We start from the raw sequence: 23,718 nt of genomic DNA on the forward strand, positions 1-23,718 counted from the left end.
ATCTGAGCTACACATTTGTTGTAAGGCCCTCTTTTTCATGCCTCCTTTTACATCATCCCCTCTTGGCCCCCTGACCCAGGTCACTCCAGGAAGCTCTACCTCCAGGGAAGTGACACCCACCCCTTCTCCCCTCCCTGGAGAAGAACTGTAGACCCAAGAGATTTCAGGAACCTCTGGTCTCTCATGGGCAGCAGGTCCTCTGTGATTCTCAGTCTGCCCACCAGGGGGAGCGCTGGGTCTACGTGTGTTGGGCAGATCCTCTGGGCTGTTACTGAAGCAAACAGGTGTGATGGCAAGACCTGAAATCCCTGTACTCAAAAGGCAGAGGCAGGAGGATGAGGAGTTCAAGGTCAGCCCGGGCTACATGGGACCCAGGCTCACCTCTGCGTATATGTATGCTGTATGAGTGTGTGCACATTCAAGTAGGCACAACAGAGAAATAAGATTGACAAAGATCTAAGAGAGAGAATTGCCTAGAAAAAAGCTTTAACTGAAATGGAAAATTTATGAAATCAAATATGAAATGGATAGCCTAAATATTGGGGCTATGAAGTGACCAGGGGCTTTGACTGTAGAAACAATGTGGACTGTGAATTCTCCTGGTTTAATTAGTGAATATTGGTTATGCTGAATGAAGACAGCCACTCCTCCAGTCCCCACTCTTTCCTGCCCTTCGACCTGCTGGTGCTTTTCACTTGCCTCGTGGGTATGTTCCAGTTTGAATAGCACAGGGCACAGAAAGAAATTAAATCCGACAAACCAGCACAGATAGGACAACGGTGAGCTCTGGAGTCCACAGTGGTGGCTCGCCACACCGCCAGAAAACATAGTCAAAGGTTTGCCTTGGGCTCCCTTCCCCGGGCCATAGAAAACCTAAGGTAACTTCATCCACCCTCCTGGCATTCGCCAACTGTAAAGTGTGTGGTGGTGGTGGTGGTAGTGGGGATCCAGCCGATCTTCTTCAGCACCTTCCAAAGAGGTGGTGACATGAGCCATCATGCGATCAACTTGTCAACATGCGCAGTCATGAAGGTTAGAGTCACTAATACAACCTCTATGTGCTTCTCCCTACATAGTTAACATACAAGCCAGGCATAGAGGTTCACAGCCAGCATCCAAGGCAGCAACAGAATGGCTACAAGTTCAAGGCCAGCCAGAGCTGCAGTGAGCTGCAGGCCAACCTAGGCTATGAAGTGTTGGCAATAATAATAATAATAATAATTAACCAAAGCAATAGACCTACAAGGTGCTCAATGACAGGTTGGGAACTTTCCTGGCTATAGCCCTGGATGACTGTCTGTCTGAGGCATATGCAAGTCAGAGCTGAATCAGGTCACTGAGGCCAATAGAAGTTAGGGAACTTATATGCACAGAACTAAACAAGACCGAGCGTTAAAAATCACCCCCAAATAAATAGCAGTGGTGCTCTACTTGCTCTGCTTGTCCTGACTTGTAGAAGCCATAGAAGCTCTTTGCCTGGCACAGAGCTTCCTACTGGGCCTTCCACATGGGCAGGGAATAGCATCAGGTGCTACACCAAGTTCACCCCACACAGGAAGTTACTCTGGGACACCAGGCCACACTGCAAGGAAGCAACCACAGTGTAGACAGTGTAGTGTCCTGCCACAGTTTGGACACACAAATAAGTGTCCCTTTAGCCCTCAGTTAAAGGGACACTTAAGCCTCCCAACTCTGTGACCTGACCTTTGGCGTCTTTTGTTACTAATCCCACTAGGATACTTTTCTTTTAATGAAGGCTGTCCTTGGAGGACAAGGTAGACCTTTAGAGGAATGCTGGATGTGCTTCTGACCTGGGCAGCATGTAATGGCAGTCTCAAGGGCTGTGCAGATCCGCCATGATGTCACATTGGGCTGGCAATATGGCTGCCCCTCCTTTTCTAAGTTCCAGGAAAATGATCAAAATTCTATGTTCTGGCTTAATGGGGACTTTGGGGAGGGGCTGAGATAGAACATAGATAATGGATAATAAAACTTCACTGGGGTTGGCTCTTTTCTGAGTTCAGAAAGAGAAAAATAAATCATTTGCCCATAAAGATAACTTTTCTCATTGTCTCCATTGTCTCTGAATCAACAGTTTAAAGACCTACTCTCTTCAGTAATGGGAAGTTTGAAAAGTACCCTCTGTTCCTAAGAAGCCCTTGGAGGGTGAAGATGTCGTTAATGTGAGGGTGTATGTGGGTGTGACGGGACCTTAAACAAAACCAGGACAGATAAATGTCAGGAAATGCCATAGTCTGGCCATGGACTTTTTTTTTTTTGTCTGTGGTAACAAAATATGAACAATACAAATGAAGCAGTCAGACAAGCCAGGCTTGGCCCATGCAACCCAGAACACTAGCACTCAGAATGGGGGGAGGAGAATCGGAGTTCAAGGGTATGGGAAACAGTCTATAAAAAATAAAAATAAAAAGGTAAGGAAGGGAGGAGAGGAGAAGGGAGGAGGGGAGGAGGGGAAGAGGGGAGGATGGAGGAGGGGGGAAAGAAGAGAGGAGGGGAGAAGGGAGGAGGGGAGAAGGGAGGAGGGGAGAAGGGAGAAGGGGAGGAGGGAGGAGGGAGAAGGAGAGGAGGGAGGAGGGGAAGAGGGGAAGAGGGAGGAGGGAGGGGAAGAGGGAGGAGGAGAGGAAGGAGGATGGGAGGAGGGAGGAGGGGAAGAGGGAGGAAGAAAGAAGGGAGGAAGGAAGAAGGGAGGAAGAAAGAAGGGAGGAAGGAAGAAGGGAGGAAGAAAGGAGGGAGGAGGGGAGAAGGGAGGAAGAAAGAAGGGAGGAGGGGAGGAGGGAGGAAGAAAGAAGGGAGAAGGGAGGAAGAAAGAAGGGAGGAGGGGAGGAAGGAGGAAGAAAGAAGGGAGGAGGGGAGAAGGGAGGAAGAAAGAAGGGAGGAGGGGAGAAGGGAGGAAGAAAGGAGGGAGGAGGGGAGAAGGGAGGAAGAAAGAAGGGAGGAGGGGAGGAGGGAGGAAGAAAGAAGGGAGAAGGGAGGAAGAAAGAAGGGAGGAGGGGAGGAAGGAGGAAGAAAGAAGGGAGGAGGGGAGAAGGGAGGAAGAAAGAAGGGAGGAGGGGAGAAGGGAGGAAGAAAGGAGGGAGGAAGGGAGAAGGGAGGAGGGAATAGAGAGAAGAAGACCCTGAGAGTAACACCTATAACTAATAATATAAGCATATAAGACAGTCTTCAAACTTAAACACAAGGAACCTTGCCAGATACCCTCAAAACTAAATTAGGACATATAAAATGTTCACTAGAAAAATGAAAAAAATAAAAATAAAGCAAAAGACACAAATTAAGAGCCTAATTTCCAACCTTGACTTACAAGGACGGGTGTCTGTTTCCGTCAGTAGGCCCCAGAAGTCTGCCTTGCTTTCCCCTCCTTACTTGCTCTAATGGGGAAAGAACTACAACAGGAATCAGAAGATTCTGGTCTTGGCTCCAATACCTACCAGTAGAAGTCTCCAAAAGTCTGTTTTCCAGTGAGTAAACAGGCAGCAGTAGTCGGAGGGTCAACTTTGATGAAGGATCAGCTACTTCCTGTTTGTGAGGCCACCGCACACCAACGCATCCTCTAAGGAGGGCTCAGGGCTCTTGTTGCAGCCGTAGGTACCTGGGGTCACACGCTCGGTGCCCATCCTTAACCCCCCTTCCTCACCAAGCAATTGGCAGTTATACCATCTCCCCCTGGGATCCAGCGTAGCTTCAAACCCCAGTGACCATATAAAGGGCTTCTCCAAATGGTAAGAGAGAGAGAGAGAGAGAGAGAGAGAGAGAGAGAGAGAGAGAGAGACCCTGCCCATTAATACAGGGTCACCTTGCCTGAGCATGGGAATTCACAGAGACCAACCTCGTGACCCTGGGAAGCCACCGTCTAATGGACCCTAGCCAGTGCATACAGGGATTTCAGCCTGTTTTCACTAAACATCACACAGCTCCTTCAAAGTACAACCACCCGAACAAAGAAACAAAGCAAGAAGCTGGGTTTCTGTATCATTTGCTTGGGGTCAAGATAGATAGATAGATAGATAGATAGATAGATAGATAGATAGTAGATAGTAGATAGATAGATAGATAGATAGATAGATAGATAGATAGATAGATTACATGTGAGTGCAGAGGAAGATGGCTGCATGCTGTAGAGAACAGATCCATGAGGAAAGGCCTCTGTGTCTGAACGGTTTTCCTCAGCTGGCCATCTCAGTGCAGCCCAAAATGGACACTCATTTTTTTTAGAAGCTGAAGCGAGGCATACTTGAAGCCAGACTGTGATCCAATTATTTAAACCATCATCTTAATAATAACTTAGATTTACTCTTCATGCCATTTTTACTAGGGTCTATTTCATAGAGGTTTGTAAAGTCATACTAAATTTATAGTATCGTTTCCTGCTTTTATGTTCTTAATTGCTTAGTACTGATAGATTAAAATGTTTAGTTCCTTGGCTCAGAACCAAGATGTGGAAACAAATTTCATTACAGTTGGCTAATTACGAGACAGTGACTTTCCCACGAAGTATAGATGGTACAGTGTATAAAGCACAACATTCTCCCGTGTAATTTGCTAGTTTAACAATAAGAACAACAGCAAAAGATTAGAGGGCAGATGACCGAGTACAGCTGTGTGAGAGACAGGGAGGGAAGGGGCGGAAGCTGGCACCGAGCACGGAGGCTAGCGGGCGCAGTGCTCACTCCAAGGCGCCAAGGTCGGAAAGCGAGGATGTAGCTGAGGAGACTCACAAGCCAAGCGCCCAAATGACTCCCCGTGTCTCCCAGGCAGACAGTTGTTCGCTCTGTGGAAATCCTGAGCTCACTTATAGAACTCCAAACCAACAGAGGCCTGTCCATGCTCCACAGAGTCCTCAGAGACCCCCACAGCTACAGCCATGGAGACACAAGCTTGCCCACCCTGTCCTTGAATGGCTACCTTATAAATTATGTGATTAAGCGCCTTGCTGGGATAACTTCAGGAGCAAAACGCTGGACAGAGTACAGAGTGTCCCTGAGTGTGTGCGCATCTGTCACCGTGCAAACAAATGTCCTTAGACAGCCCAGCCCTACCTGCACTGGGGGCTCAAGCTGCTTGAAGCAGTTTGAAGCAATGGACTAAATGAATAATAAGGTCCCGCAAGCTGTCTAAAGTCTAGACCTTGTCTAGGCATCAGCTCTGGATAACTCTATCTACAAGTCTGACTGTCTGTCTCTCTATCTCTATCTCTATCTCTCTCTATCCTATTTACCTATCTGCCAATCTATCTCTATCATCTCTACCTATTTATCTATCTCTGTCGGTCTGTCTGTCTGTCTGTCTCCCACAATCCTTTCTCTATCTGAGCCATTGAGAGAGTCCTGCCCTAGAGAAGGCATGTGCACAGTTCCAGGCTGGAATAAACAAATGAAAAATACACACGCGCAGATTCCTGGGTCACTAGGAAAGGGAGGTGGCTGTGCTGCCGCCATGCTCATGAGCTAGGACCCGCCCCCTTCTCCCAAGTTCCTGGTCCTCACCTAACAGTAAAATCAAAGAAACCTCTGACAAACTGCCTCCTGGTGAAGGACAACAATCGGAAAGCCATTGGAGGACGTCAGACTAGATTTAAATAGTTCCTTCAAATCTTAGCAGCCAATTCCCGTGTCCAAGGAAAAATATGTGGGAGATAAAACATGGAGACCTAAGTCGATTAGGAAACAGAATAAAGACAGCCCTCTCATCAGGCTTCCCAAGAGCCAAAGGGAAGAAAACCCACGGGCATCAGCATCTCACACATTGTACTTCAGAGCTTGCAAAAGAAATGAGCGCTGGAGGTCCTCTGCTAAATTCTGCTGAATCACAGGGCCCTTTTCCCAGAACACAATCACTGGAAAAGCATTTGACCCTGAGGAAACAACTACTTATAAAGTCACCATCATGGCTGACCTCAAGTCAGCTCGGTGTCCTGCAAGTCACCACATTCCAGCTCTCGCTGATAAAACACAAGACAGGCCTGTGCTGGAGTTTTCCGCACTGTTGGAAGACACAAAGTCAGATGTCTCTCCTGTGAGCATCACCGGGAAGGAATGTGGTGGACAGGGAGGACCACATAAACAGCTGCATGGACAGCTGCTCTGCACCGTCCACCTTAGGGGACAGGTGGGCCTCCTGATGAGCATAGGATTCATGAGTTGAGTTCTAGCCCCCAGGTGGTGGTGTGAAGAAGGGGAGGGGATCGACTTTGGAAGGTGGTGTGGTCAAGAAGGGATCAACTGAACCTAGGGGGCTCATGGTCTCTCCCACCCTGAGGACAACACCTGTCTGTGAGGAAGTGGACCGTTATCAGACAAGGAGTCAGTGACCTCAGACTTCCTGCCTCCAGAGTTACATTTTTAAGTCACTTAGTCTGGAGTATTTTGTTACAACAATATCTTAGACTAAGACAAAGAAAATCATCCTGATACTATATGTAAAAATATCAGGGTCTCTTATCCCCCTGTCTGATGTTCACACCCCAGGACTGATTTGCACCTCTGGCTCACAGGTCTGGAGCTCACCGTAGATGGGGTAAGCCTGTGCTGTAAGCACACAGAGCAGGATGGGGAGAGAATACTGGGGAAGGACTAGTAACCCAGGGAGGAACATGAGAGAAGTTCACAAAGAAAGGTAAAGAGATGATCTGGGGCCCAGAAAACAAGCCTGCAAAATTCTCCTTGGTCAGGGTCACCTCAGGCCCGGCTCTCATCATCAGGCCTTGGCACCACCGAGGCCCCAAAGCACGTTGCTCCTCCACAGAGACAAACAACTGAAAACCCATGAAAAAAGCAAAACGTTACTTTAACCTCAATTAGAGGTTACAATGTTATGACAGCTGGAAGTCCCCTCAACTGTATATTGCTTCTGCCCTGAGAGGCAAGATACTCAATTAACTGCCCCCTTGTTGTCTCTAGAAGATGTGAGTGGCCCCTTTCTAAGGCAGGATGGGAAGGCCAGGAAGAGAGAGGCCAGGAGGAGGGAGGCTGGGAGGAGGGAGGCCCAGAGGTGGGTGCCCTGCAGATCCAGGCTGAGGGAACACAGCCTACACCAGTCTGTTTCCAACACTGTGTGTGGTCCAGGAATGGACAGTGTGGCCGTCTCCACCAAGGACCTCCGAACAAGACACCAACCCCCCTGGGGCTCCAAACTGTTATCAGCAGGAGGCAGAGTGGAGAGCGAGCCTCAATCTCCCATAGGGATGAATCATGATTGTTTATAAGATTCCTCAGGCCAGCAGGAAAGACTCTGGAGCAGATATCCTGGCATTCTGGGTAAGAACATGGTCTAGGGATAAGAGTCTGCAGGGTCCTTCTTTCCATCCATGAAAATGAGCGTCTGATTAGATCAGAGGACCACAGGATGGAGGGGCAAGCCACCCCTGCTTTCAAACAAGCTCCCACCTGAAAATGTGCCCTTGTCCATTAAGGGAAAACTTGGGGTGCAGAGCAAATGCAGGTGAGCACTCCCCTGCTTTGAGGGTCTTTCAATGTTCTCCTCAGCTGAAGCGAGGTGCCCCCGCTTGCCACATTGCGGCTCCTTCTACTGTGGTTATATGGTAAGGGGTGCCTGCCTGAGTAACCTCCACCAAAGCCTTCCAGGGCCTTGGAGCAGAGAGAGCCCACACAGAGAGATGGAGCACTGCCTGCTTAGAAACCTAGCTCAGGGGGTTTCCAGGGGCCATGTAACCCCATGTCACGCTTCCAGAGGAAACCTTTTCCAAACCCATCCCGGAGCTAGGTTGCTTAGACCCTGGAATTTGCATCACCTCAAAAGCCATGAATCTCTCACCCAGGGCCACAAGCTGACCTCTACAGCAGGACACTGGACAAGCCTCTGTGATCCCAGGAAATACATGAGAAAGTCCCATCTAGCAGCCAGTTCTGAAAGTATCCTTTACCTATTAACAGATGGGTTCATCAGCAGGATGAACAGGGGACCCCACTGAGGGGCTTGATGCCCCAATGAAGGGATGGTTTCATTGCAGTGCCTTAGAGATCACGCCTCAAATGCCACCTCTCTCACCTGAACCCCATGGGAAGAAGTTGCGTGGCTTTAACAGAAAGCCGAGTAACGGTTCTCAACCGGTGGGCGGGGCCCTGTGAGGGTCAAACGGCCTTTTCACAGCAGTAGCAGGTGAGATATTTATATTATGATTCATAACAGTAGCACAATTACGGCTATGCTGTAACAATAGAATAATGTATGGTTGGGGGGTCACCACCTCATGAAAGACTGTATCAAAGGGTCACAGCATTAGGAAGGTTGACAACCATTGCATGTTACCATTATGAAAACAATGTCTAATTAGCCAGGAGGTATGCTAAACTATACACGGACATGGAGTCAAGGTGTGTCTTTGACACCATAATTTGGGTTTGCCAAATGGGAAAAATATAACAAGAGAGGCCACTTCCCCCAAGCCGTCTGGTATTCTCATTAACTCTGACTCTCCCTTTGTTTAACGGCCCACTGTACTCCAAGCACTTCACAAGGACCCGGGATTCTGTTGATGTCATCTGAGGGCAAAGCCCCCAATACTCATGCTCCATCTTCATTATCAGTCTGACTGTTGCCTGGAAGTATACACTGTGTACTGTTGGCAGCAACCAACAGACAACAGGGAAATCCAGAGGCAAGGTTTTCATTTGTCAGGGCTTAGGGTAAGTCTTTAATCTTTAATTAAAACATGCAACCTCCTTTAGTCCTCTTCAAAAGCTCTTCCCCTGCCAGCCAATGTTACGTTGGGTTCACTGCTACAAAAAGAAAATATTGTCATGTTGGCCATGTATAATGAAGACAAGAGCTACCAATGGATGCCTGCCTCACCAATGCAGTGTAGTCTCATGTGAAATGCCAGGCTGTGAAAGCCACAGTATGGAGCCCTGCTGTGGACTGACTGAATCCCACGGCCAACCTTCCAGGAAAATCCGCTTCCAATCAAAGCTAAACGCTACAGATCTAGGCTATAGATCATATTCAGAGCCATGGACTTCTCAGCCAGAGCCATGAGCCAGCCTCTGGACCCGAGTCAAGACACTAGATTCCCTACTGCTGTTTCTGAACATGGGAACCAAACCCACTTACTATGTTCCAAGCTACAGGAGCTATGTTCCAAACAGCTGCAAGCAGAGAGCTGTGGAGAGTTAGCCCGGGGTCTAAAGGCCTTGGAAGCGCACAGCCAGGGGGCACGTGGAGCTCATGTTGGGATCTGGGCAGATGAATGTGAGCGGTGGCAAAGGCAGCTTGAGGTCCCTTAAAGGGCACTGATACACCAAGGAGACATTACAGGACACAGTGTGCAGACTAAGACACACCCACATGGGCATGGATCCCTCTTAGTGGCTTCCCTGTGGCAAACGATGAACGTGTCCTGGGATTCTGACAATTCTTATAAAATCCTTTTAAAATTTTATGAAAAAAAAGAAAAGAAAGAAAGAGAGACAAAAGTAGGTGACTGTGAGAATCCACGCTGATTCTCACGATCAGGGGAGCCAGAGGATGATTCATGTGCAGTGTGAGGAAATGGGAAATAGGAACATCTGGAAAAAATCTTGGCATGACAAGACAGCAGATACACATGGAAAAGGACGAGTGTATGCTGGCCCACGTCACCCACCAACGGGAAGAGAGCATCCCCAGAGCCTCCAGACAAACATGCTTGGCCCAGACAACCGAGGCCAGGAGCCCTGCCTTCTCAGAAACGCAGTAACATTTCATATGGAACACCCTGTAGTGAGACCTGACTAAGGACTGTTGGCAAGGAAGGGGGTGGGGTAGCCTGGCCAGGACTTGGAAGGAAATGCACTACAGGAAAAGCAGTGAGCTGCAGAACACTGGGTGTTTGGGAAAGTTGGGACACCGGGTACAGGCGTCGGGTTCTTCTGAAAGTCACGGGGCGATGATTTTGGAAATGAGCAACAAAATAAGAGGTGGTCTGGAAGTGAGTGGTTAGTGCTCCCAGAAAGGCCTCGAAGCTCAGGCCACACTTCCTCCAGCCCACCCCAGCTCTGCTGTGACTGACAGGCTGCCCGACATCTCAGTCTGAGTCCTGGGAGCTGCCAGCTCTCTTGGTCTCCATCTCTGTCGGAACGGAGGAGTTCACAGTGTGTGAGGCTGGTCTGCAGCCTGTGAACCCGCCTTGAGTTGAGCCAGCAAGCAAATAGTCCTCATATATACCTCAACTCTGAAAAATAATACTGGCCCCGCTGCCCTGTCGGGCGTGGCCCGCACTCTGGTGTGGTTAGCTTTCTATAGCTTTCTAAGTGGTATTTGGGGTTTCACACTAGCTCCGCTGCACGCTCGTCTGAGCACCTGGCCTGAGTGACTTGATGAAAGCCGCTCCTGGTGAGATGAAGGAGCCCACACCAGAGTCAAGACCGGCAAACAAGTGCCTGCCTGCTGCTGCCAAGTGTGAGGTGCGGGGAGCGCGAGCTGTGCCACACCCAGAAGGTTCCTTGGGGATAATTGACGACGGGAAAGGGCTCTGTGTGCTTTATTTCTGCTTCCCGACCGGTGCCTTCACAATCCACCCAAACCGAAGGACGTGCGCTGACATCCCGAAGGCAGCCGAGGACCACATTTAGGGAAACTGGACAGAATACCACTCACTGTCTCTCCAGATTTTTCAGAACCCTGGCAAACATCAAGACATCCCACCAGGCTCAAAAATGCCAGGGACGGCCTTAGAGACCCTTCGGGGTACACACGAACCTTTGCCTAGTAAGAAAGTCTTTTACTAATCTTACAGTGAGCAGTACCATTTCTTTGGCACAGTCTGGTTTTACATATCTCATACGCTGAAAACAAGAAAACGGATTTTCTTTTTAAACACACTAGATTCTACCAATCCAGACTTTTTGAAGTATCTCCTCCGAGAAAGTATCTAATAAACTTACTTATTTCTTATTAATAACCTGCTGTTCATTCAAATCGGTTAACTGGCTCAAAGTCTCAAAGAACCTTCACGAGAGTGCATTCAGTGGCTACAGAGAAGAAGCTATTTCCTGGGAAGAAATAGGCTACCTCTTAACATTTAAATAATACACTTGATGTAGCTTAATTTATGGAAAATAAATTTGCAATATTCTACTACTCATAAAAATATAACCTTGCCCTTAAGTGTCTTGATGTATGCAATTATACATAGACCCAGAAAATGGCAAGGAGTAAAGAGAGAGACACTCCCCCATATGTTAAGTGGAATATATAAAAACATCATGTTCATACATTTTTATTTCACAATAAAATCGTGACCAAAGTATTTTCTATCTAAAAAAAAAAAATCAACAAAATGAATGCATTTGTAAATGGAAGTTTACTGAATTCTCCAAAAATACCAAAAAAGTACAATCCTTGCCTTGGGAGAGAATGTCACCTTAGACCTAATGATGACTAAGAAAGCAGTCTGTGTTTCTGATGCAGAAAGGGTAAAGTCCTGCATCTTAACAGTGATGTTATGGCCTAAGGCATCTTTAGTGATCATCACAGCATAGCCCAAGAATGACTAGAATGTAAGCCTCAACGCTCTCAGGATCAGAGAATTTCCGGTTCTGAGACAGGAGGCATGGCCCTGCAGGGATGAGGGGCAGGCAGGGTAAAGTGTGTACCTAGATCTGAAAGGCTGGAAAATTCCACCTCTCTTCTTAGGATGGGCTGTGATGAGCAAGCGGCCCTTGTAGATAGGGCGTCGCTCCTATTTAGCATGTTTTTGACACGGGATTTAACCCTATGCTCTGTGCAATCAGAAAAGGTATAACCAAACACCAGCCAACCAATCACACTCCTGTAGACAGACAGGCAAGCCCACCTGAGCTCTAAGGACCCTGCAGAATATATAGGGACAGCGACAGTACCTCTTCCACATGGGGTGGAAGAAACTAGTGTCCATGGTCTTAGACTTGGGTCCTGACTACATATTTGATAAGGTTGCATTTGCTACCACAACAAACCAAGGAGGTACTGTGCCCAGTAAGTAATGAAGGCTCAATGACTTTTAAACAGCTGTGAATTTCCTTGAAGGTCACCTGGGTGCCAGTGTTTGCTACTGGGAGGAAGATGGGGCTCTGCATCTCTTGGAATACCCCCAAACTAGTTCCCTTGACAGAAGGAACAAGCCTTTCCTAGGATTGACTAGATGCTATTAATCTAGTTACGGTTATCACAACCTATCTCAAGGGGGAAGAACTGCAACACGGGGCTCACCTGTCCAGCTCCCTGTCACAGCATGATTCCCTGTGGTCTGCTTGCTAATAGTCTGTCAGCCTCATTGACTCTCTGAAAACAAGATCTGGAAGGGCTGCCCACAACCCTAGAGGAACAGGCTGCGCTATTGGGGGTGGGGGTGGGGTGGGGGTGGGGTGGGGATCCTCCAGACAAGGTTCTGATCACTATTGATTTACAGGGCAGCAATGATCTTGTAGATGTTCAACAACCTGCCATTATGAGTGAAACCAATCAGGGCTCCTACTAGCAGCCGCTAAGAGTGGGTGAATCCAGTTGTTTTCCTCTCTCTACTCCAAGACATATTTAGCTGTATCTAAGGACATCTCTAGTCATCACAATAGAGCAATGGGCTTCCCAAACTGAGTGTGTAGAGACCAGGGAGAATGCAAGACATTTCTCAATGCACAAAAAGGTCCACAGGGGGGGAAAAATCACACTCAAATTGTAAAGACCACATATGGAATCTGCACTGTTTTCTTTCATGGTAAGAAAGAAACATGCTTTTAAAAGTGTTCATCACCATATGTGAGTTGGTGTAGACATGGAAGACCAAGCTCCCTCCTTTCCTTTTCTACTCTAACACACCTAAGCCTAGCTCTAGTGTCTATGAGCAACAACTGCCATCTGTGTGAAAATATCTATTAAGTCCAACTGGGGATCTGGGTAACTGTTAAACATCTATGGGGGCTCAGCAGCTGGTCAAGCCACAAGCCAGTCATCTACCCCAAAGGGAAAAAGCTTTCCTGTGCGCGCTTGCTTCTAACACTACACAAAATGCTTCCCAGATTTTCAAGCTAGAAACAGAAGAATCGCTTCCAGACTGGCCCTATCTCCAACCCTTTCCGATCTGATACCACATGCACGTTAGACAGAGAGACAGCAGTGTGAGGGAGCACTCTATGTGATGACGTTATCTCTGTGGTACAGACCAAGCGTGTGGAAAGGGGTCATGAATCACAGGCAGTGTAATAAGTAGCGACAGGGTAATGTGCTTCCTCCCAGATCTTTGGCAAGGGTCTGGGTAACTGCTGGGTTAAAGCATTCTATGAAGATTTGAGATACCCACACAGCTTAATTAATACTCTCTGTGCACCCAGGACTGCAGGAAGGCCCTTCACATGAATCACTAAAGCAGAAAGACTTAGCTTTGCTATTATAATGTTCATCCACAGGACATGGGCAGTTTCCAGTGATGAATGAACATAAATTAACATGTTTGCCCTCATATGTGTGAACACCAGATTCTGACCTATATCCAAAAAGGACTGGTGTAAGAACACAGGGTGGCCCTGATCCTCCTTCACCCAGGAAGCTGTTCTATCATGCTCCAGACCAGTTCTAGTTTTATATAAATGAAGGCTGGCATGGTTAAGTGATTAGGAAGGCCCCTTAAGCCCTATTCCAGCAATGCACAAAGGCTTAACTTTCATGCAGAAAGCAGACGTCAGGGGCTGGCTGCCTTTACCATCCCAAGGGCTAACAGGGGGAATTCTTATCAAGCAAAACCACCGAGGCCCTAATCAAGCGCACAAGCCTTATCAGTTTAAGATAGCATTCCCACAGATCCACCAGGAGGACACAAAGTCGTTATATGTAAAGCCTATCAGTTACCTAATCTGACTATAAAGGGGACTGCTAGGAAGTGGGGACAATATCAACTCAGGGTGATCATTGAAAGTCGAAGGGCATTGTATGGATTGCTTGATGACAGCATTCAGATCTACCTGCAGCTGAGCAGCCTGACACAACACAAAGCCACCGCAGATCCTCCAGTGTCTACAGAAGGGACTGGGCACTGTAACACTGCCCAGCTCCAGTGCTCCTTGGGGACTTCAGAAAGCATGCATCAGAAACTGATCAAAACCTCCCTCTGGCTTCGACCGTCTCTCCCACTTAGGTGGCTGTTACTCTCTCTGAGCTAGGCGCTACTCCCGTCCTGTTTCTAAGAACAACAAATCCGAATGGGTGGACATTTTAAAATATCAGGAAAAATAAAAATAAAAAGGTCCTTAGGAATTGAAGACATTTGCATGTCATTTAGGACTCCTGACTTCAAATACAAGACTTCCATCATGTGGTCTGAGGGATGATGGGAAAGGAATGTTTGGGACAGATATAACCAAGCTACATTATGTTTATGTATGAAATTGTAAAACAATAAAATCATATTTTAAAAAAATAAAAGGTGAGTTTGGTCCATCAGGAAGCAAGAAAAATATCTTTTCCTGGATCCACAATTCTTAAATAAGCAGGAAGAGAGCTTGTTCAGATAGCTGTCATTTTAAATTTGAGAACCAAGTGCTGCTCATTTTTATAAAACAAATCTAGTATGAAAATTTGGCTTAAAAATATTAATTTTAACAGAAAGCCTTCAAAGCATATAGGAACTTTTTTTCTTTCGAAAATACACCAAACTTGGTGCTTATCCATCAATTCCAAAAAGCACCATTGAGTCAAAAGATGGCGCACCCGCTCACTTGCTCTGCTACAGTCAATACAAGGAGACTATCTAGACTCCACACTCAGCGTCACTGATTAAGGTGATGCCTGGAGAACTCCTATTATGGTGAAGACGGTGCTCAGAACACTGTTAAACACTTTGCCTCCCTTGGGCTGCTCTGGGGAAATTGTCAAAACAGGAAGGAAGTTGACCCCCGGCTGCTGATTGTACAGTTAGGCTCGTGATCTATCTAGGGGAAGGGGCAGCATTCAGACAGGATTTCGAAGTGTGTGTTCTTACCTTTTGTCCCTTCACGCCTTGACAGTCACATTTTCCACAGCCAGAGCCACCACAATCACCCTGAAAGAAAGAAAGAAAGAAAAATTTAAACAGGAGATCACTTCCAAAGTACTGTCAAGATTTGAACTGAGAGCCAGTCAGATGGGTCTGTGGATAAAAGCACTGCCCACCAACCCCAAGGACTCACGTGATGAAGTGAGAAAACCCACCCTGGCCAGCTGTCCTCTGACTGACACGTGTGCCGAGGTACAGGTACACACCTTTACCCATAATAAATAAATGACTAAAAAGATTTCAATTATGCCATCAGCATCTTCATCCAGTTATGAGACAAGTCTCCCGGAGCGCCATTTGCAAGGCCTGGCAGAACCAGAACCTAGAAGTGAATTAACACCAAATCACACATGTCCTAGAGATGTCCCTGGTGATACAATGATACATATTACAAAACTGTCTGTCCTTTGTCTGTTAGAAACAGATTCATCTAGGGATTGTATGAACAGTGTTACAAGGCAAACAAAAGGTTCAGCTCTGACGTAAGTAAGGGTTTAACACCTAAGGGTTTCAGACCTAAGATCACAGGAGAACCAGGGCTCAAGGCTGTGGGCTATGCTTGTGTTTCCAGGGACTTAAAGCTTTGCAGAAGACTAGAGAAAGAATCATGGAATGGGCTGACTTTTATACCCGAATGTCCAAATTAAACAAAAGCTTGGGTATTCATCTAAAGAAAGCTATTACAAACCACATTTGTTGTCTGCTAACAAACATCAGGAAGAGTTGGAGAGGAACCTCTTCAAATGCCCAATAAGAACCTAGCAACCATCATATGTAAAAAGCATATCAGACCTTCAGATATGAACACAAAATGGAGAGGTTTAAGCTAACATGCTAAGACAAGATTGAAATCTGGACCCAACCCAGCTTCCGGTAAGTAAAGTGGCCAAGAGGAGAAAAACAAGCACAGAATGAGATGAACACACCACACACACTTCACAAGGCACTTGGCAGAATCCAAGTTTTAAACCATTATAGACAGCGGTGTGGTGTTAAAAGGGAGGAGAGGACACAGGGTGAACCCTTTAGTGAGCTTTATTAGAGGTTATTATTGTCAGCTTGGAAATAAAATTTAGATCCATATACTGCTTCAGGTGGTAACAGTTCCTTCAAAATAAACGTGTGCTAATAACGGTCTCTGGCTCACGAGAAGCCGGTAGTTTTAACAACATCCTCGAAGCTGCATCACCATGGAGATCCTCTGCCCAAAACAACCCCATCTGGAGACACTTATTTTATGTTAGAGCCCAAGGAGTGCCTCCAGGACAGTGAGCTGTTCTTAATTTTATATTTTGTAGATGGGGACACTTGACAACTCTCCAAGTAAAGCCCAGTGGTCAGATGTGTTCTCTCTCTGACTCACAGTCCAGACATTTCAGCCAGTGTTCTCACAGAATGTCAGGAGCCTCCCTGTGCTCTGCCTGCTTCCGAATGTGAGTTGCAGTCACCACAGGGCCAAATCTTTAGCCTGAGCTGAAGAAGAACCTTCTAGAACACACAGAGAAAAACTCTGAGGGACTTCAGCAGACTTAAGCTGACTTAGCTGCCCCTACCTCTGACTACCTGGGCCCCATGAAATGCTGATTTAAGGTACCATGAGACACCCCGTGCCTTTAACCACAACCTGAGCTTACCACGGAGCTGTTTCAGCTGTCTTATCAAAAGTACCTGGGTGGGGTAGCCCACACTAAGAAAGAGGGGTTACTAATTAATGCACCAGTGGCATGTCAGCCATTGCTGAGTCTGTCTCAGCCTTGGAATTATGGACACCAGAAGGTAGACAACTCTAAGTCCGCCGAGGGTGGCAGGCACTCCTCCTTGTTGGTGTCCACCATTCCCTACGGCTGCTTCTTTGAAGCAAGGGCAGTTTACCCACTTCCTAATTCTGCAGGGCCTTGCCCTTTCCCCACTGATTCCACTCAGAGAAACCAGCCCGACAAGAGACTCCAGGAGCTGCAGGGTCTGTGTGAGAAATGCCTCCCAGTCACCCACATTTAGCAGAGACTCAACAGCAGACTCGGGTTGCCAGGTTTCCTCTGTGAAAGCCAAGGGCAGTTCCTTTGAAATATCACATCCAAAGAGAAGCTAAAGACAGCTGTGTGGTGGGGCTGGGATTTTCTGTCTGCAGCTCCTGCTATCTAGGAAGCTCAATTCCATTCACCCTGGAGGAAGTCTTCTAATCAATTTCCAAATGTTGTTGCTATGTCCATCAGTAGATTCCATAAGCACAGGAGACACCCCATTCCCCATCCTGGGCAGAGACAGTGAAGGCCACGGCTTACAGAACAGAAGCCCGGACGGGTGGGTAACCAGTAGGCATCTTGGCTGGGACCTACTCCAGGTCTTAAGAAATTTTTAACAGAATCCAGAACAAAAAAGATAGAGCATCTCCTCCTCCCACAGCATAGACACAAAAATGTCTAATACCAGAGCTGAAACATCTATCTTTATTGACATAGGAAATCCTTTTCGTTTTTAGGTATACAGGAAATCTTACTACCAAGTGCAGGTCCCCAGAAAGCAATTCAGAAGAGTTGACTATTCTAATAACTTCTAAATTATGATCTGCTTTTCAGAAAATTAAAATAAACAGAAAAATGTTTGGAGGTGGGAAGTGGAGGCTGGGTCTCATTATATAGGTGAGGTTGGCCTCGAAGTCTAAACGCTCTGCGCTTGGTGCTCACATCACAGGCGAAAGACCACCAACCTGACCGAGAGAAGAGTTGGGGACCATGCTTTCTGTGTCTTATTCTGGTTGGCCTTGCATCTTATGTAAATGACTTGATTGGAAACAAACATCACATTTTAGAATGACAGCCACAAATCATGCCATGCTTATTTACTTTGTTAAGTAGGATTAAGGCTGAAATGTCTCCATTCTAGTCCTTAATGATTTCCATTTTCATAAAGTGGCCCTTGCTGGAATTCTCTCCAACACAGGGGCTTGTTCTGCTGCAGTCCAGGGCACAGAGGTAAAACAAATTCAGGTAGGACCCTGAGACCCTGTCCTGTCAGGTCTGACATTTACTTCTGAAATAACTAATTCAAACAGGAGCCTTTGTTCCCAGTCATTTCCATGCACGGAAACCTGCCATGGCTTGATGACTTGCATAGGTTTGAGGCTGTTGGGGACTTCACATGGGAAGGGTTGTGTCACAAACTTCATGACTTCCTGATGTCCCTCAGCAAATTGGAAAGACTATGCAGTTTGTGAGCCCAGCGGCGCCCCCTTGGCTCCAGATCTGAGGGCGTTTACAAGGCCTGCTCTCCTTCTCCATGTCTGGAACACACTGGGCCGCATCCATCAGTTCCCAGCCCCATCTGTTCCAGATTCTAGAACGGGAGGAACTGGAACATTCTGTGAATTGCACAGTCCCTTCCCCTCTTAGGGTCAATCGGATTAGCTAAGCCCTGTTCTCTCTTCCCATGAGATACAGGCAGGAGGAAGTGGGTCAGGAATGCTGCCCACTTGGGACCCTGGAATGTGGCCGCGTAACCTCAAAGGACAAAGCATATGAGACTCAATCTCTCTCACAGAACTTGACTATCCACAGACTAGAGAGAACCCATCTTCACAGAGGAAAACACAACAGAGGGCTTTCAAGCTCAAACAAGCAAACAAACAAAAAATGAGTTTTCAAAACTGGAGAGAACTGAATGAAAACCAAGTCTCTTCTGAAAGGCCTGTTCCCTACTCCCCCACTGGACCCACTATGCAGCCAGAAATGGGAGCAGGAAAAGATCTCTATGTAGAAGCAAGCAGGAGGAAAAAAAATGTGTTTCCTAAGCCCTGTGTGGTGGTCTACATGGCATCTCCCTCGGACTCAAGTATTTGAAGACGTGGTCTCCAGTTGGTGGTGATGTTGTTGATAGGGCATGAAGCCTTTAGGAGTCAGGGCCGTAATGAAGGAAATGGGTCACCGGGGTTGGAGGGGAATGAGGCTTGATAACTCAGCTAAACTTCTTTCTCTGTATTTCCTGTTACATCAAAATGTGAAGCAAAGTGTTCCACCTGCACGCCTCTGTCACTAAGGAGCCACCTGCTACTGTGCTTTCTCCGTGATGGACTCAAAATGTGAGCCAGGATACACCCTTCTTCTCTTTAAGTTGCTTCCTGTCACGTATTTGGTCATGGTAACAAGAGTATAACAAGTATGTTCTCCAGGCCCTCTTCAGACATGGGCACACACAAGGTTCCAATAGTGGAGGGAACTTTAAACAGAAACAGAAGGCACAGTATTGAAGGAATGCAGAAAGTCCTAGGGAGTAATCCCCAGACCAAATACCTTTTATATTCTCTATCTCTGCAAAGCTCTCGGGACAGGTTAAAACCACTTACATTAGCAAAATTCTCTCCCACACTCCCATCAAGGCTCCTGGAAAGCAGAACCATCGGCCATAAAGGCATAAACTATGGTAGGTTGACAGCTTCACAGTGCACAGTGTTCCAGCCAGAGAAGGTAGAGGAGAGAGACAGAGGTCAACGGCCTTCAGTGAAATGAAGACTCTTCCAGGTCATCTCTGAACTGAAGGCATCACCGCAGACTCCCCATGACAGACCAGTGACACAATGCCTGTGTCAGAGCACCGTGTAAGCATGTGTGAGGCAGAGTGCGTGTCAGCTGCTGTGCCACCAGGTAGAGGTGATCTGCCCTATAGATTCCCTAACTGTGACATGCGTGCTATCAGAGTCAGGCTTGGAAGGAGCACACAGGATGTCCTTGCATGTCTGGCACTCCCTTGCTGCTGATGGTGATGGACACCAAACATCCGCTTGAACAATTTTTATGTGTTTCCCATCCCTCCAAATAGGGACATGTGGAGCTCTGCAAAGCCTCAAGGGCTTATCTTTCAGATTCGTTTCCACATTCCCTATCCTGTGCAAAGTGCCAAAATACTTTCCTAGAGGATGCTGCTAGCCCACTGCTCTTCCTGCCATGGCACTTCCTCATGGTCTCCGGAATAATTACCCAACCGAAGAAATCCGGGAAGAGGGAGACATGCATGTCGGGGCTACTGGGGCAGAATTGAAAGCACACACCAATGAAGGAAGGATGGCCAGCAGCGCCTTCGTGTGCTACGGGTGCCATGGTCAGGGGGTGCAACCCAGTACAAAACTGGAAATGTCCATAGAATGTCTCCTCAACGGTATAGAATTAGAAAATTAATATAACTAGAGATCACAATATAGGGTCAAATATCATAGCCTAAATAACAACTGCTTAAAAGATTAGGTTTCAGTCAGTGTTGATGTCACAGACTTGTAGTACCAGTTAATTGGGAGGCTGAGGCAGAGGGATTCCACATTTAGAGTCTGCCTGGGTCGACAGCTCAAGGTCAATCTGAACAATTTAGGGAGACCCTGTCTCAAATTAAAAAGTAAAGGGAGCAGGAGGGTAGGTCATTGGTGTGTGCTAAGCCCATGTGAGGCCCAGACCAAACAAACCCCAAAACAAACCAAAACTCTCTGCCCCAAAAGCAAACCAAAAACTGACTTTTTGGACAGCATTTTTGAACTTCCAAAAACAAGCCTGGTTGCTTTAAAGGTAAAAGATTGTCCCCGCAGTCTAAGGGGCTGCCATCACCTGCCACCACCTGCACTTATATCATTATTTTATAACTTTGTTTTGCTTCTTTAAGACAGAAAACACTCCCCGGGAGATGCGAAAACCCTTCTTTATCTTCATTCAACTGAAAGGAGAATTTAGTTTCGTAAAATATCTGATAATGGAACACAGACACAGAACAACCATTACTACCCTGTAAACTTACAAAATAACTCTGCTCCAGTTTGAAAACAACTGAAAGTGTTGATACATTCTTGGCAAAACATACAATTAAAAATTAGCAAGCCAGTTGAATTTCTAATGTTCCGCTCCTCTCTCCTCCTTCCCTGCACTCCCAATAATATGACTAAGGCTTAGCCTGAGAGGTCCATGACCCATCTGCTTCTCATTTGAGACCGAGTTGCAGAACCCATGTGGGCTCCCACCAACACCACAGGCTGCGGAGGCGAGGGTGTCGGCTTGGCTTCGAGTCCTACCGACATGTGACCACACTTCTTGTCCTCTTTTCCTCCCATCATGCAACTCTGGTGACTCATTTTCACTGCTTTTCCTCCCTCCCACTGGATGGGGGCGGGCATCAAATGTTCTTGCTGGGGAAGAGGACACCCCAGAGGGAACACATAATGAAGCCCAGTGCCTCGTCTCCAGAGTATTAAGTCTTTCTCCAGCTGCAGACAGATGGGGCTATAATTAGCAGTCATGTGACAGTGGCCATTGGATAGCCACATTCGTGATGCGTTGGTGTGTATGCTCATGGGGACCCATGGCGGAGATGACCTAGAGAGATGCTTCCCATGACGCTGAGTCACCAGCCAGGGACAGTGAGGTGGGCTCAGCGAGTCCCTACTTTCAGACAGAACTAGCTCATCCTCACTATGCTCCTCATGGCGGCCTACCTGCCTCGTCCCTCATCTGTTCTCACTGGTCTACGAGGTCAGAGCACTTCCTCTCCCCCTTCCAATACTACAGCCATTGACCTCACAAAGACCATCAACACAAGTCTAGCCATGAAGATTTCCCAGTTGTCCTTGAAGAGAGAGCAAATTTACACATCCAGGTATGAAGAGATGGAGGACAGCTATCTCCTCCATCTTGGAGATGATGACCAAGCTTGTTCCTGCCCTCCTTCTCCTCTCCCCCTCCTCCAGGTGTCCTTTCCCTCCTCCCCAGCCCTATGTCTTCCTTGCTCCATCCACATCTCTAGCTTCCTGTCCTGCCTCAGCCCCTGAATTCAGACACCTACGACCACTTCTTACATCTGACCCTCAGGTCAAATCCCACCATCTTTTCCACACTGTACCTCCAGAGAGGTCCCTAATGGGTCATGTGTGGAATCTGGGAGCTCTTGGGGAATTCCTGATGCCTTTCCCTATCTCTGTGACCCAGCGCTCTCTCTGTGCACTCTTACACTACAGGAACCATGCCAAGCCCAAGGTCTGGTTTAACTCTGCACCAAGCACATCATATATACCCTACAGCTCTGTACAGAGTAAAGACTTCCCATCATCAGGGCCATCTTTCAACACCTCTCTCTCAGAGAGCACAGAGAGTGGCAACAGAGCAGAAGGATTCTCTTCCCACACAATGTGAGTGCGCAGACACAGTGTATTACTTATCCTTCTGCATTCCACTGGCTGAGCCTTTAAGGAGCCCTAGTTTGCAGCAAACTGAAAAGGGGGAAAGAAAGAAGCCTAAGTGACTAGGGAGATATTTCAGGAATGACTGACCTGCAGCTCAAAACAGAGGGACTCGTGAAACCAGAGGCTGGAGTACCCCACTATCTTTCACTGAACAATTAAAGATTTTAAATCACTACTGATAATGTGCCATTTTCTACTCTGGTGTAGCCAGCGGAGGAAAAGCAAGAAAGAGAAACCAACACAAGATTCGGCACATCCTATTTCACAACAGATGGTGAAGGGTTCCATCCTCTGATTCAGTAATTCTATTATTATCAATTACTGTTTACACTGTCATCAAATCCATGTGACAATTTTTCATTCTGCTTGACATACAGAGTGGTGCGTACTCTCCTCTTTATTAAGGCTTACTTAATTCATGATTACATTTATCTGCACAAGGAAAAACATAGATGTTCATGCATGGAGTAATACTGATTCCATCTAATTCCCAAGCTTCATCCCAGTCTATCCTGCCAACCTGAAACCCAACACCAAACCAAAGTCAGGTCTACAAATGAGGATAAAGAGAGGAAAGCCCTGTTCTGTGGGAGACTCAGGACAGCAGTCCTCTCCCTCCTATCGAGAAGGAGGAGAAGAATGTGTATAAAACTAATTCCTCTGGGGCCAATCACTGCTTTGTAACACAGGATCTTTGAAAGGAAGGCAGAAGTGGACACCCTTTGTGGATGACACCGTGAGTGGCCACAGGACACCTGTATATGGCTCATGGAGATAGCAGGGTCATAGGGCCCTGAGCCAGAGTCTAGGGCATCCCAAGAGGAAGAAGTGTTATAAACCAAATGTAGGGAGGGAGAAGAAAGCCCATGGTCCATTGAGAGGCTGAGAACCTCAGAGAGGAATAGCCAGGAGCACCTAGCAGTGGAGATCTGGGCACGTGGGGAGTGTTGCTGCCATTCTGATGGAGAATCCTGAGGCCGCTCAAATCTCTTTATATATCTCTTTATATACAAGCAGGTCTTGGTTCAGGACCTGTCACTTCCCAATCCCAGTGAGGCTACAAAATGTCCTCGTATGTAGCTAATGGAGGCTTTTCACCTCACTTGTCAGGCTTGGGACGTGTTTTTGAGATGAACCCAGACTAATCGCACCCGGCGAGGAGAATGTGAGAGAGCTTCTGCCCAGGCTCACGTTTAACCAGTTTTTCAATTTAGAAAAAAAAAATTGCACTCTTTATACGTGACAGCTGCTACAATGCAATGCAGTCCTTGGAAACATCACCTGATTTGTGCCCTTGAAATTGTACTTGAAAACTCAGACAAAATGTAAACAGAAAGCGCATTAGTAAGTGCAGCCGGGCCACAGGCGCGTGCAAAGATGGCGGTGCGCCGTCGCAGCATTCGATAAGCGGCAGGCGGTCCATCTGGAAGACTTCTATGTGACATACTTCTTGGGCATACACCAGAGGGAGCAGTGTGAAACAAAAACCCTC

At 47.1% G+C, this 23,718-nt stretch overlaps 1 protein-coding gene across 1 annotated transcript in view; it reads right to left on the minus strand.

Moving 5' to 3' along the window:
* Positions 1 to 23,718, minus strand: part of Col4a1 (collagen type IV alpha 1 chain) — a 115,427-nt gene that overhangs the window by 54,198 nt on the left and 37,511 nt on the right. Inside the window, exon 2 of the mRNA XM_052162167.1 lies at positions 14,966 to 15,025. Within this exon, the coding sequence (XP_052018127.1) occupies positions 14,966 to 15,025 (60 nt within the window). The remainder of the gene's footprint in view (positions 1 to 14,965; positions 15,026 to 23,718) is intronic.

This window comes from Apodemus sylvaticus, chromosome 18, assembly GCF_947179515.1.
Source record: "Apodemus sylvaticus chromosome 18, mApoSyl1.1, whole genome shotgun sequence".
NCBI classification, from domain to species: domain Eukaryota; kingdom Metazoa; phylum Chordata; class Mammalia; order Rodentia; family Muridae; genus Apodemus; species Apodemus sylvaticus.